Source organism: Anguilla anguilla, chromosome 2 (genome assembly GCF_013347855.1).
Source record: "Anguilla anguilla isolate fAngAng1 chromosome 2, fAngAng1.pri, whole genome shotgun sequence".
NCBI lineage: Eukaryota > Metazoa > Chordata > Actinopteri > Anguilliformes > Anguillidae > Anguilla > Anguilla anguilla.
Window position 1 is genome coordinate 67,374,031 of NC_049202.1, and position 14,417 is coordinate 67,388,447.

Here is a 14,417-nt window from a genome sequence, read left to right on the forward strand (position 1 = left end):
ATAGCGTATTTATTTAGAAGATTATCATCATTTAAAATACAAACGTGTATGGAGTAGCAACACTGGATTGCGGATTTAATCGAGCGTAGTTGACACCAGTTAATGGGGCCTGCTCAGGACAGGAGGCAGGAGAACATCCCAGGCCTTCCATTGAGCCCGTGTGCCCTAAAACACGTGACTGCGACAGCACACGCTTCCCACAGAGGCTTTCAGCAGCCTCCCCTCATAGGTATGCCTGTGCATACATACATGGGATTAGCATGTGCAATAAGCCTGACCTTGCACATAAGGAATAAACTGAATTGATTTCAGAACTCAAATAAAAATGTATGTGCTGTATGAATGTCAATATGAATTTGTGTGGCATTGGCTGAGCATAATGCAACCAGGAAATAAGACAAACACTTTCCTCACAGAAAGCTTCTCCAAGCGGGAGTGCCAATCTAGAACCAGGATCCCCCTGTCCGTGTCTGTCCTTCCCCGTTATGAAATTATGGGCTGAACTGGTCCTGGACCGGTACTCTTTCTCTAAGACGCTTTGAGCTTACAGGCCCTGTAGTTTGGTGATTAGAGGGAAAATGAGGAAAAGCCTTCCACGAGTATTATAATGCAATACTTTTTAAAATGTAGTTTTATTTTTATGCATTTGTTTGAAATCGTAATTTACCCTTAAGTGAAATATTTTTGATGGTCATTAATTATGAGTTGAATAATTTGAGATTTCTTTGATCATGAATTTTCATGATCAAACATATGATCATTCAAAGGATTATATCATAGATATGAATGCAGAACTAAGGAAACTGTACTGTAAAATAATGTAATATTATTTTCCATGTATGTGTCCCTTCTGTTTTTACATGTGCTGGCGCAAAAAGATGCATGTACTGTCATGTTAGCCTAATGCTATTATTGTTGTATGAGTGAAATGAACTCCTGGACAAGCAGTCTGTTGAAAAAAAGCGCATGTAACCAGTGATCAGTTTGTGTAAGAAATAACATGCCGATAGACTGTGTCAAACAGGTCCTTTTAACTGCTGAACCCTTTGCCCATTAGCTGAGTCCCAGTTAAACAGTACTGACTGTATTTCATTTTATTCTTATGAAGCATGCTTTGTTTTATTTATGTCTGTGATGATCAAAGTCATTATATGATGTGTGCATTGAATAAAGAGGTAACACTTGCGTAAGTTAAGGTCATAGTGCAATGGAGGTTGTTTGAGACACACTTTCCTCATGAGTGAATTAAATGATGAGGAGAAAATGTTAAGGTTATGTAATCCCTTTTATTCCTTCAGTGACAGTTGGGTACGTTCAGTGCAAGTCATTGCAAGACAACATTTATGTGTATTCTGTTTTTTAAAAAAACACGCACACAGCTGGTCTACTTTGGATAGTTAGCTGTTTTCCTGTGATGTGCCACAACTCCTTGTGACTGACATTGGAGTGTAACTATACCCAGTGTCGTGCTTGTTGTACTTCTGATCATTTCAGTCATTGGTCTCTATAAAAGCCCAGATATCCGTGCGAAGGCTGGTTGGCAATATGCTCATTAAAACGCTTTAATTGTGAAACTGGCGGAAGACGCGGCGACCTCTGTGTGGGGCTCTTCAAAATCTCCCGTGGGGGCCTCTGACATTCAAGTGCCTTTCAGACATAACATTTAATAAAGTTATCATTAAAGTGACAGGCATTACAATGATTTGTGTAGCAGACTTAACTGTTGGTCATCTTAAATGTAAAAATCTAGCCTAGCATGTTGCACATGTTCCTGTCACTGTTACAGTTGCACTCTGTACTGTATAAGAATCTACTTTCTCAATAAAACACGTTGCCCTGTGTCTACCCTGCATAACGGTAGACAGAATCTGACAAGGGTAACAAATACGATCGCGTTAACTTTAAACATGGAATTGTGGGTAGGCCAGGATATGGCTTTACAGCGGATTGCTCGTGACAAAGCACACAGAGAAATTAAAACACGGTATTTTAAATTGCAGCAGATCGCAGAAGTACAATCTGCCCCAGTACACAGGCCTACTAAAGAGTGTGACACCAGCCCCTGGCAACCAGACCAAAGCTTGATTAGTTCTGTTGCCATGGACCCGAGTCTGAAGCTGTGCAGGGCTGTGGCTGCAGAGGCCTGTACTGACCCCCTACTGCACTGGTGCCACGCAGGCTACACATGAGCAGGGGCTGCCCAGCAACTTCCTGCATGTCTTCATCAAATAAATATATGGACACAGATGGATTCAGCTGAAAGTTGTGCAATGTCCTGGATAAAAAACGCTCCTCTGCACTGGTGTTCCTGTGCCCTGTCTGGGGGGAAAGGGACAGAGGAGGGACTCTCTGAATCACGCCCAGCAAGGGTGGAAGAAAAATGGCCACAGTAACCCGCACGTGTTTTTTTTTTTACTGCGCCTCAGCTGAGCCAATCACACGGCTCGAGGGGGGGGGGACTTCCTGATCCCTGCCAGACAGAGGGAGAAGAACTGAGGCCCAGCAGCTGGGTGGTCCTGGACAGAGGTCAGAGCTCAGAAGGGGGGCGGGGCCACGGTGGAGGTGCAGCCGCTGTGTCCTGTCTACGCAGGAAGTGCCGCGCGCTACAACTCAGTGTACTCTTCCTCCTCGCTGCTGTCGCTTTTCAGTTTGGACAGGGCGGCGTGAATCCTGAACATGGTGCGAGACTCCATGGAGTAGTCCTTGTAATTGTGTCTGAAGAAAGAAAGGATAAAGTAGCTGATTCAAAGGGGGAAAAAAGTCATGTTCACATGGCCGTGATATCAGAACATAAAGATAAAATCATAAATGCAATTTATGTGATGATTAAAGGGGGAGTGACCATATTTGCAATAAAAAATTAAAATTAAAAATATAATAAAAAATAATTATATATATACATACATTGAAAAATATGTAGTCAAGTAATGCAGTGCATTTTGATTCCATGTTTCATTCAAGTGACATGCGTATTGAGCTATTTTGTGTCATCTGTTCTGAACACTGGGTACGATGCATATATTTGTTTGCATAGTTTACATTGTCCAGTCAGGGAATTTTCCCCACTACCCTTTTCATTCATTTCCTGTTTATATTTTTTGGATGAGCGAGCAGCCATGTTGCGGTTGGGCGAAACCACGCTCTTGTGTGTCTCTGGCACGGCCAGCAGATGGCGACAGAGGTCCGACACTCACTTGGCTTTCTGCAGCAGCTTGACGGCCTGCTCTTTGCGCCCCAGTTGTGTGTACAGCATCCCAAGCTCCAGCAGGGCATTGGGCACCAGGTAGTGGTCAAACTTAATCTTCTTCTCGCTGCGCGGTGGAGAGGGAGAAAGAGCTGCAGTTTTGAGGACACGGACACTTCCCTGACTGAGCGTAATATCCGCACTAACACGCCACTCTGTAGGCCACATACATGCACCATACAGAGAAATGCTCCATATGGACTGCATTACTCTTGGTGGTACATTACCTGTACAGTTTTACATTAGGTAATTACAGATAGAATGTCCTTGAATTCAAATATTTGTCTTCCACAGGCTGTCTGTATGCTCTTACAGCAGAGGCGCATTCTGCACACAGCACTGTCTGTTGTCCTTGGTCTTGATCCCAGTGAGGCCATTTTACCTGGCCTCTGTTTAACTCGGTGTATCTGTTGCATTTACATGCAGGTTGCCCTCGTTAAGCAGTTCGGCTGCAGGTCTGGTCAGCTGCGACTGCCTTATCTTAGCTGTGAGTCATGCAAATTCCATCGCTGAGTAATGAATAGCAATAAAATTGCCACTGTGACCACACCAAAAACTATTTCCTATCCGAAAACCAAGCCATTGTTTTTTTTTTTTTTTGTGTGAACACCCTCTTGGAATCTTGCAGGGATGTGAGTGTGTGTGTGTGTGTGTGTCTGTGTACATGTGTGTGCGTGTGTCTGTGTCTGTGTCTGTGTGGCAGGCAATAATAATAAAACATACATTGATATTATCCGGTCTAAACGCCAGAATGGATATATGGCTTCCACTGGGACCGCACTGTCTCCGTAGGACATAAAGGCCCATTCATCGTGGCCCTGTTCCTCACCTCTTGTGCACCTTGCTGAAGCAGTCCTCAGCCTCTTCAGTCCTGCCCTGGTTCTTCAGGCACACCCCCTTCAGCAGCAGAACCACGCAGCGGTCGTCCACCGTGTACTCGCTCACTGAAGCACAGAGCAGGGACAGGAGAGAGAGTCACGCGGGGCGGCCGAACGATGGGGAGGGACCACAGGCGCATTAGTGAGAGAAAGAAAGACTCTGAGACTTTGTCTGTGGTTCTGAAGTCCAGATATAGACACATTCACGAGGTCCCGGAAGAGGCCTGACTGTGTGTCTGAGGTAGCTGTGGTGTGCTAGCAGCTCACCTGCGGTCGGCATTGTGATTAAATGAAGCACAGAATGCACGCACAAGGCTGCGATAAAGGCCTAAGCAGTGGTGATACGCTAGTGGCTCAGTTGTGGCAGGGCCCTGAGATGCAAGTTGCAACACAGGAAATGAAGTGAGCAGTTTGGGTATGGAGATCTAGACTTCTGATACCACTGTGGCCTGTGGGACTTGTTAAGTCTTTGCGCGGTCGGTTTGACAGGAAAGGGTTAATGTATGCAGGGTAATGAGTTGCAGTACACGGAGTGTCCTGCTGGGCGCGCTCCGCCTCGGCCAGCGTCTCCACCATCCCCTCGGTCAGCTCTGGCCTCTTGCGCATCATGGTGAAGCCGTTCCACATGTACATCATCTCCTGAAATTAAAAAAAAAATGGCCGTCAGGGGTGCGGTCACAGCCCCCTCACGCTAACGTTTAGCAGATGGGTAATGTGTGTACAGCGCCGTGGGGGGCGGGGGGGGGAGGGGGGGTAGTCTCACCAGAGCGGGCACCGGCAGCTTCACCGGGCAGCCGGCCCGGTAGCGTCTGGCTTTGCGGACGGCGAACTTCTCCGTGGGCGGGGACTTCCCCGCGATCTTCTGCTTCAGGGAGTGCACCTGCCTGAGGTGCAGAGAGACGAAGGGTGAGAGGCACAGCTCGCCCTGGGCAGAGGGACGGGGCGCGCGATCAGGTCTCCCAACAGACGCTGCGCCAGAGCGGTGCTTTTATTTAACCAAAAACGACACGCGCGCGGTGGGTAAACTCACCCCACCAGAAATCGCTCAGAAATGTCTCAGAGACCGTGTGGCAGGGCTCGGGCTTCCGAGAGGAAATCAAAGTCCTGCTCACGGCACGGTTCAACGGTCAAATTCGGGTGAACGTGCGGCCGTTTTGAAAAGGAGCAAACGCACACGCGCGCGTTTCCCGCGGTCGGTTTTACCTGAAGAGCTCCACCTCGTTTTCGCCGAAGGGGCGGGCCTCCTGCGGAGGCAGCATGCTGAGGAAGGCCGCCTTCATGTACACGTACATGGCCTGGGAGGGAGGAGAGAAGAGATCGCAAAGCACGCCCGCAGCACTCAAACAGAGCTCGTTTCAGCCAATCACCGCGCTAGGTCTGCGTTTTTAACGTCCAATCCCGTGCAGTACTGCGGGACTGCAGGCTTTTTTTTGGGGGGAGGGGGGGTAAGGACTAGATTACATGAGTAAAGCATACACTTTAAGACCTGCGCTCTGAAAAATGAACATCAAATGAATCAGAATGCTAAATTATATGCTTACATGGAAATTTAGATAAAAAAAAGGAAAGTAAATTTCGTAAGAAAAATCTTGTAGAAAAGTGAACCACGGGGAGTGATCATGTGTCCCTGTATTCCCACGGTGGTGTGGGTACAGGTTTTTGTTTTGGACCTGCACTACAACATCTGATTCAACAAATTCAGTCAGGACCTTGATGAGTAGAATCAGGTGTCTCAGCGCCGGGCTAAAACAAAAACCTGAGCCCAAGCTGCTGACGCCGGCTCTTTTTGGATAAGACCGGACGAGCCCCCCCAGCTTTCCCAAGGAGAACCCCAGGGGTACCGGCGTCTCAGACCGCTGCCTTACCTTGGACCAGCGGCTCTCCTGACTCAGTAGGTCAGCATAAAAGTAGGCCATCTTCCAGTCGCGCTTGAAGGCGAAGCACCACATCAGCTCCCAGTAGCACATGTGGTGGAACTGCTTCCAGGCCTGCTGCGCCTTACAGCCGTCCTCAAACAGCGACACCGCCTGGCCAGAGAGGGGCATGACAGGCAAATGCATGCGTGGTCACATTCGAAAGCACGCCATGTACACACAGACTGCTCCCGTCCCTATAAAACACCAGCCTAAGAGCTACAAGGGATCACGGAGCCCGGTCAGAGAAAAGTAGAGTTTGAGTAAAGCGTGGGGATTTTTGGGACAGGCACACCTCATCAATGTTCCCTTTTATCTCTTCAGCTCTCCCTGCAAAAAACAGAAATATGGCCCCCTGTAAAATCAAGAGAAAGGCAGATTAAAAATAAAAATATGAATAATAATAATAATGACAACAACAATAATAATAATAATAATAATAATGACAACAACAACAACAATAATAATAATAATAATGATGATGATGAATGAAAGATTATGAATTGATTGAATATTTTGGGTGTTACCCCAACCCCCCCCCCCCCCCCCCCACCGTGTTACGTTTGAGAGCAACCACAACATCCTCACATTTTTCCCCAAATGTACCACTTTTTGTACCATTCATAAGCCAAATGTACCACTGTGCCACGTACCCCATGGCAGGGAATACCACAGCTGAAGCGAGTGCATTTCTCCCATACACTCATCCCTGAGTCACACTGAGTGTCACTAAAGGTCACACAGTAAAACAACAGGAAGGCTAACACCAATATTAATCAAAGGAGAGGCATATCTGTCACTCATTACAGCTGGCAAACTGAGGGCGCTTAATGAGTAGCTACGGGGCGATTGTGCTGTGGGAACTCGGTTAACCTCCGCCTCGGTGTGCTCAGCTGGGAGGAAGCCTGTGGCTTGGCTGACCAATCACAATCAGCTAAACACTTAGCCTCCAGCTTACAGAGTTCAGCTTGCGTTTATAGTGAGCGGCTTTATGCCATAAGCCAATAAGGCTAAAAAGGCCTTGATTTTTAAAAAATGCATATTTCTCGTTGACTGAAACTCAGTTTGTCCTTGGACAAAGGTAAGGCCGATTATGCACTGCCCCAAAGGGCGTTGCAGGCACTGGTAGTGGGCACAGAATAAGACAGGGCGAGAAACAGCCCTTTAACAGGATGCGCCACTCAAGAGCCCTGTCATCACAGTTTTCCCTGATAAAAACCTACACCCTTGTTTGTGTAATGCATTAGAGTATTGGCTTTGCCTTTGCTAGAGGCGACATAGCTCAGGAGGTAAGACCGATTGTCTGGCAGTCGGAGGGTTGCCGGTTCAAACCCCGCCCTGGGCGTGTCGAAGTGTCCTTGAGCAAGACACCTAACCCCTAACTGCTCTGGCGAATGAGAGGCATCAATTGTAAAGCGCTTTGGATAAAAGCGCTACATAAATGCAGTCCATTTACCATTTACCATGCTATGTGCACTGTCATGACAGCAACGTAGTCATGGGAAATGAACAGTGAATAAAGATTAAACTGTACAACAAATTCAAGATGTTGCACTCCTGCACTAAAAGCTTTTACTTGCATTCCACATTTTATGATTCTAAATAAATTTTTTCCAAAGATTTTAGTTGCTGTTTCACACTAATCTCTTTTTTTTAAATCACATTAACTCAATCAGGCTGCCATACACAAGTACAGTGGCTGTATCCATATAATTACTATTTACTCAACAGTGTATATGTCCATATGTCCTTATTGCTTCCTAGGATACATTTAATGGCAGAGTCCAACCTGTGATTTGGTTCCCATGTGATCAGTGCTTTGAACACAAGCTTGTTTAATGTGTGTCTACACTGTGTGAAGTTCCTATGGCTACTCTGCCGATTCCGCAATAGTGTTTTTCACATTGCTAATGCTCTTCTGTTGTTATATGTACACTACACTTCACCATCATTTCCCCAGCCTCAGTGCCCTGTCCGCTGTGCTCTCACACAGAAGCCCTGAGTGTGTGTGTGTGTTTGCAGTGCTGAATGTGCTGCCCTTATCGGGACTCAGTGTGTTCGTGGGGACCTGTGCTTTGTGCCGGGAGGGTGTGTGTGGGGTGGAGCAGCTGCTCTTACTCGCGGGTACCGCGCCCGGAAGGGCTTCAGCAGCTTCTCCGCCTCCGTCACATCCCCCTCTCCTGTGCCTGCGGAGAGAGGGAGAGGGAGAGAGAGAGAGAGAGAGAGAGAGAGAGAGAGAGAGAGAGAGAGAGAGAGAGAGAGAGAGAGAGAGAGAGAGAGAGAGAGAGAGAGAGAGGGGTCATTGCTGCGGAAAACCCTAACCTTGACCCTAATCCTACTGGATCCACTGTTACAAACACAGGATAGTTTATTACTGTATGTGTTGTTTGTTTATTGATTGTGTGCATGCGTATATATGTGTGTGAATGCATTTGTGCACATGTGTGTGTGTTTGGGTGCGTATGTGTATGTGTGTATGTGTGTGTGTGTGTGAGTCTGTGAGTGCATGTGTGTGTGTGTAATGTGTTTGTGTATGTGCACGTTTCTATGTGTGAGTTTGTGTGTGTGTGTGTAATGTGTTTGTGTGTGTGTGAGTGTGTGTGTGTGTGTGTGTTTCTCAGCTATAGTGTGCAGGCAGTGTGTTACCCAGGATGAAGGAGAGGAAGGTGTAGTGGCAGAGCAGCAGCAGGGCGCACAGCATGGAGCGCAGGTTATGAGAGGTGGCACCTTCATACAGCTGGGAGAGACCGTAATCCTGTATACACACACACACATTACACACACACACGCACACGCACACACACACACGCATTACACACACACACACACACACGCACGCACACACACACACACGCATTACACACACACATTACACACACACACACACACGCATTACACACACACACACACACATTACACACACACACACACACACACACACACACACATTACACACACACACACGCATTACACACACACACACACACACATTACACACACATGCATTACACACACACACACACACACACACACACATTACACACAAACACATTACACACACACACACATTACACACACACACACACACACACACACACATTACACACACACACACGCATTACACACACACACGCACGCACGCACACACACACACACACACACACACACACACATACACACACGCACAGGTGCACAGAAATCCACAAATGAACACTGCTTAAGGATGAGAGACCACACTCATGTATACACCCACACACAACCCAACTGAGAGACTCCACTGCTCAGTGATACACCCTGACTGAGAGACCGCACACAAAAGTACAAACCAACTCTCGAGACCATAGTCCAGCACAAACGCACTGATGCAGAACAGATGCCGACAGGCAGAGCACGCAAACACACTGGCAGTCAGCGCTAAACCTGCCGGGCTCACCTTGTCCCCTGAGAAACCGGCAAACTCCAACAGCTTGAGAATCCGCGCAGGAAACATGGACAGAGTCTGTCGTTGGTAGAGAACACAACGCAATGAGGTGCACCAGGTTTTACACACGCTGCTCCAGCTCAGAAAAAAAAAAACCCAGTCTTTGGGACTTACCAAATTAAAGGCTCCTATCCCAAGGGACACCCCTCCTTCTAAGTGCAAGTGGTTTGGTCCTTTGCAAAAATTGGCCGAGTGAATGAAAGCATTAAGCTCCCTAGATAAAAAAAATTAATAAATAATTAAACCGGTTAATTAAACAAGAAAATGTGACAAAGATGGGGGGTTTCTGACGATGGAGAGAAGAAAATGTACCATATTATACACATTTACTCCTAACAATGAAAGTGGTGATATAAATATCCTCCACTCAGGCCCCTGCAGTGTGTTGTGGTCTCCTCTCGGGACACTCACTTGTAGATCAGGTAGCTGTTGCGCACCTTCATCCCCCCTTTGATGAAACTCACCAGGCTCTCATCCTGGACAGAGAGGGAGGGGGAAAGTGGCAGCAGAAATATCAGTTGAAATTAATTGGACGCTGCAACATTGACCTGCCTAACCACCTTCAGCAGGGCCCACAACGTCCTGTACTGCACGTGAAACATATTTCAGCCAAATCAGTGAAACCAGACCTCCTCTGCATAGCCATTTGAGCACTAATCAGCCAGATGAGGCTTACGTGCTGTTCCGATGTCAATAATGCTGTAGAATAATGAAGAGATATTAAGAATTATGACATGAACACGCCTCGATGCATGTGTTGAAAATGCTGCTGGAACAGCACATCCTCTCAGAAGGAGTGCAGAGACATTAGAGCTCAGCCTGACCCAGACACAGGGCTGCTTTACCTGTAGAAATGTAAGAGCAGCTCTCTGCAGCAAGCACTCCGCATAGCACAACTCTGCATGGAGCTCCTCTGCAAAACACAGAGCAGTGTGAGCGTGCGCATGCACACGAGTACACACACACACACACACACACACACACACACACGCACATACCTACGCATACATACACACAAGTACATATGCACACACACACATACACACACACACACACCCACACATGCAGACACACACGCACACACATACACACACACACATACCTACGCATACATACACACAAGTACACATGCACACACACCCACACATGCAGACACACACGCACACACATACACACACGCACATACCTACGCATACATACACACAAGTACACATGCACACACACACACACGCAAGCACACACATACACACACACATACACACACATACACACACACACACACAAGCACACACATACACACACACTTCAAAGACACCATGTTCCAGGCACTTACACTACAGGTCAGAATTTACTCTTCCCATGGTAGCCTGTGGCACTTTCAGCACACGCGCACATACACCACCCAGGACTAGACACCAGAACAGTCTATAATCCCAAACCTCTAAAAAAAAAAAAGCTGGCACAATTAATACAAATCAGTTTCGCACAGTACCAGCGCAATAGACGTGCCTGTCTGTCATGGAAACACTGGTCCACTGCCAACCCATACCTTCAGTCAGCTTGTCACCAGCTGACCGGCTAAAGTTGGTGACAGGACCACCCAAGGCTGCCTTCTTCCGAAACCTGACAGCGGATTACAAAAGTAACATTTACGTGAGCAATTAAATCAGCTATTTTCAGTACCTCAGACCAGCCATAAAGATTTAGTTGTATGTTTTTTTTTTTTTTTTTAAATGCTGGACATTTAAGATTACAACTGTGATGTCACACAGGTGGCTTTAGACAATGCATCAGTATACTGTACATGTACGCGCGTGAGCACCTGCAGATGTATGTGCCTGAGCACGTGCATTTTCATGTGTGTGAGAGAGCGGGGCTCCATAGTCAAACTCTGCTACCATTAAGATGGCATGTAAATACAGGCAAATTTGCACAGGGCAGCAGAGATAGTTGCTATGGTTACCTTGTAAAAAGCCCTCTCACAGCAGAGCAGGCGCAGAGGAACTGCGCGCACGCCCGGCGAAGGGACTCCGTAAATTTACACAGCGTTTCTGCCCGCGGCCCCACCTTTTACATCAACAAGCCCAATCGGGCAGTCCCAGAGCCACCGCCACCGCTCGCTACCCGAGTCAACAGCACCGTCAGCGCAGCCAGTGCTCCACCCACAGTTTCAGCATCAGGGAGAGCCAGGCACGACCAATCAAACCTCCGCAGAGCGCACCTTGCGTGCACGTGCCGGGTCGTGCACGTGCCTGTTCACGCTACCCTTATTTTGTGTTTGTGAGTGCGTGCATGGTGAGCCAGCCCCCCTGTGCTTGTGCATAGTATCCCGTGCGTGTGTATGTGTGTGTGTTTGCGTGCGCCTGTGCGCCTGTGTTTATCGACTCCCACACGCCCGGCCCCCCTCGGGCGTGTCCACCTGTGGCAGACTTCCTGGGCACTCTTCATTGTGCTCCCGGCGCTGATGATGTCATCGTGCTCAAAGGTCATCATGGCCTGCATCTCCAGCACAGTGGCGTAGATCAGAGCGTGGTACATGCTTTCCTTCACCCTGCAGTAGACACGCAAGCGCACACAGGACATTCACATAGTTAACACATCCTCCTGATTAAATTATTGTTCCATTATTACTATCATTGCACACTCTAAATTGTGGCCTTTCTTTTTCTCATCCTCTCTCACTCTCTCTCTCTCTCTGTCAATGCATCCCTCCCTCCCTTCCATCTCCTTCCAGCCACACCCTTGTTCATTATTTGTCAGGGCCTCTATCCAAGCCCAGGGCAGTAGCTTCAGTAAACACTGCATATCCTGGACAGAGAGCCCATGCTGCCATTCACTGACGTGCAGATCAGGGACACTAAGTGTCTCATAAAATCAGAACCAATAAAGACGGGTCAGAACCCCCCATGTGACTAAAGCATTTTGGTACATTTATAAACTGAAAAAAGGTGTTTGAAATTATGTGGAATTTCTGGTTCTAAGATATCTTCTTCTTCTTCTAGAAGAATATGACTCACGTTTCTGTCAATCTCTCCTCAATGTAGGAAGACTTCCTTCACTTTTCCCCTGTCATTTTTGCACAGAAGACAGCAAGAGTAGAGTAGGGATAGGGAGAAGAGAAGGGTAAGGAAGGATTGTGGAGACGAAGAGAGTTGCAGGCGAAAGGGAGGAAGGAGTGGGGAGGACGACAGAGAGGAGAAATGAGCTCCTCTGCTTCTCACCTTGGCTGCAGCTTGTCCAGGCTCTCGGTGAAGTGATTGTTGAGAAAGAGGTCCACAGCCTCCATGCATTCCTCCAGACATGCCTGCAGGGTGAGTGGTGTGGGTCTGAACACACACAGACACACACACACACGCATGCACACACACACACACACACATACGAACACACATAAAAAAATAGTTGTATCCGCAGGATTTAGAGCACAAAACAGTTACATACTGGCACAGCTCATTTAAGCTAGCCATGCAGTAAAAAAGGTGTCACATACACTTGCCACTGCCACTATATAATAATATCAAGTGACACTGATCAGTGATGATGATGTTATAATATGCATTGACATTGATCAAGCCATGACAAGAGAAATGTCTGTTCAATAAATCAGACTTTACATCTGCATAAAAAGTGCAGACCTCTTCTGTGTTATATGTCATATTCTCAAGACGAATTTAACCCAGAGACCCTGGTAGAAGAACCCTGTCCTGCAGTGGTGACTAACTGTTGGCGAGTAATAATGCTTTTCTTTGCAGCTTATAATGGTGCTAGACGGAGGATGTTTTCCCGAGGGGCTTGAAAAACCAGAAAATCTTGAGCTCAGTTTTGGGGGAGAACCCTGGAAAAAAATGGCCTGATCTGAGGAAACCACAGTCCATGTGCAGACATTCTCAACGTGAAGCCTCTATCACAAAAGAAAACACTAGTAGACCGTGAAAGTTATATTTTCTCCACCAGTAACTGTTCTTTAAAACATTTTAAAAGTCAAATCTCGTAAACGTTTGAAATTAGTCGAGGCCAACCCATATGACTCCACTAGTGTTTATCAGCGCATCGCAGGAACTTCCTGTTAGCGTTTCGGCGGAAATGGTTTCTGTAAGTTACTTACTTCTCGGTCGTACGCGCATCTTTCTCGCAGTTTGACATCTTCTCTCGGGAACTGACCAAAACACCTTGGCAATGGAGTGCGATAACAGAAGAAACAACGTTGATCTCCAATATCCAGCAGACTAGTTCACGGTCCTTGTTTGACGCGCCTGTTTCTTCAAAATCACCGGTCTCACATATCTGAAAAGTTAACAATACATTTTATGAGCGTAAAAGTTGCGGAACCATAAAAGAACACGCACGGTAGCGACCGAAAGCACCAACTCACGAAGTACCTGCCTTCCAGTTGCGCAGATACATACTGCAGCATAAGTGGACTCCTCCTTAACATCTCGTGCAGGCACACAAAAGATTGCACTCCCTCACGCGCACACCTTTTCGTCTTCACCAAATAAGGTGAATAACGCAATTCCATACAATTGTTACCAACGAACCATTGAGTTTTCTGAAATTGAAAACATTGTTTAAATGCGTTGCACAGGTGCAATGCAGTTTAAATATGAGTAGGTTTCACTCGCTTCTTCAACTTTCACGTAAATTTAGTTGCGCTCTGGGGTAGAGTCTCTGGCAGTGCTGTTTTTGACTGAGCAGCGACATTTGCGGAAATAAGATGCAATTTGACTTTTGTGACTGTTGCTTTACAATGCGCCTGAAAATACAGACGAGGAATCAATTTGCCAAGGCTGCAGTGTGTTGTTTTTATATTGAAATCTAAACACGCCAACACGAATCTACTTTTTGTTTGAATTATGTTATTTGTAAACATACAGAACAAATGGTTGCTAGTGAAAACCTTT

At 46.8% G+C, this 14,417-nt stretch overlaps 1 protein-coding gene across 2 annotated transcripts; it reads right to left on the minus strand.

The window, feature by feature from the left end:
* Positions 1-1,264: 1,264 nt before the first annotated feature.
* LOC118219467 (tetratricopeptide repeat protein 39A-like) lies at positions 1,265-14,219 on the minus strand. Of its 2 annotated transcripts, none has more exons than XM_035402639.1 (19): positions 13,900-14,219; positions 13,622-13,800; positions 12,738-12,842; positions 11,936-12,067; positions 11,066-11,139; positions 10,362-10,429; positions 9,928-9,992; positions 9,631-9,730; positions 9,469-9,534; positions 8,682-8,790; positions 8,154-8,221; positions 6,331-6,390; positions 5,988-6,149; positions 5,326-5,417; positions 4,886-5,006; positions 4,650-4,761; positions 4,074-4,188; positions 3,195-3,311; positions 1,265-2,715 (listed from the first exon to the last, which is right to left on the minus strand). In XM_035402639.1, the coding sequence occupies exons 1-19, from the start codon at positions 13,918-13,920 to the stop codon at positions 2,604-2,606; spliced, it is 1,878 nt and encodes a 625-aa protein (XP_035258530.1). In that variant the 5' UTR covers positions 13,921-14,219; the 3' UTR covers positions 1,265-2,603. The 2 variants fall into 2 exon arrangements, with proteins under 2 accessions (XP_035258530.1, XP_035258531.1); XM_035402640.1 differs by having other exon boundaries at positions 13,896-14,218.
* Positions 14,220-14,417: the final 198 nt, after the last annotated feature.

Excerpts from the sequence above, each read along its gene's own strand:
- LOC118219467 (XM_035402639.1), bottom strand. The coding sequence starts at position 13,920 with ATGTATCTGCGCAACTGGAAG. Across the intron at positions 13,801-13,899 it reads TGTATCTGCGCAACTGGAAG|ATATGTGAGACCGGTGATTT; the intron begins GCAGGTACTTCG and ends TTAACTTTTCAG. Across the intron at positions 8,222-8,681 it reads CTTCCTCTCCTTCATCCTGG|GCACAGGAGAGGGGGATGTG; the intron begins GTAACACACTGC and ends CTCTCTCCGCAG.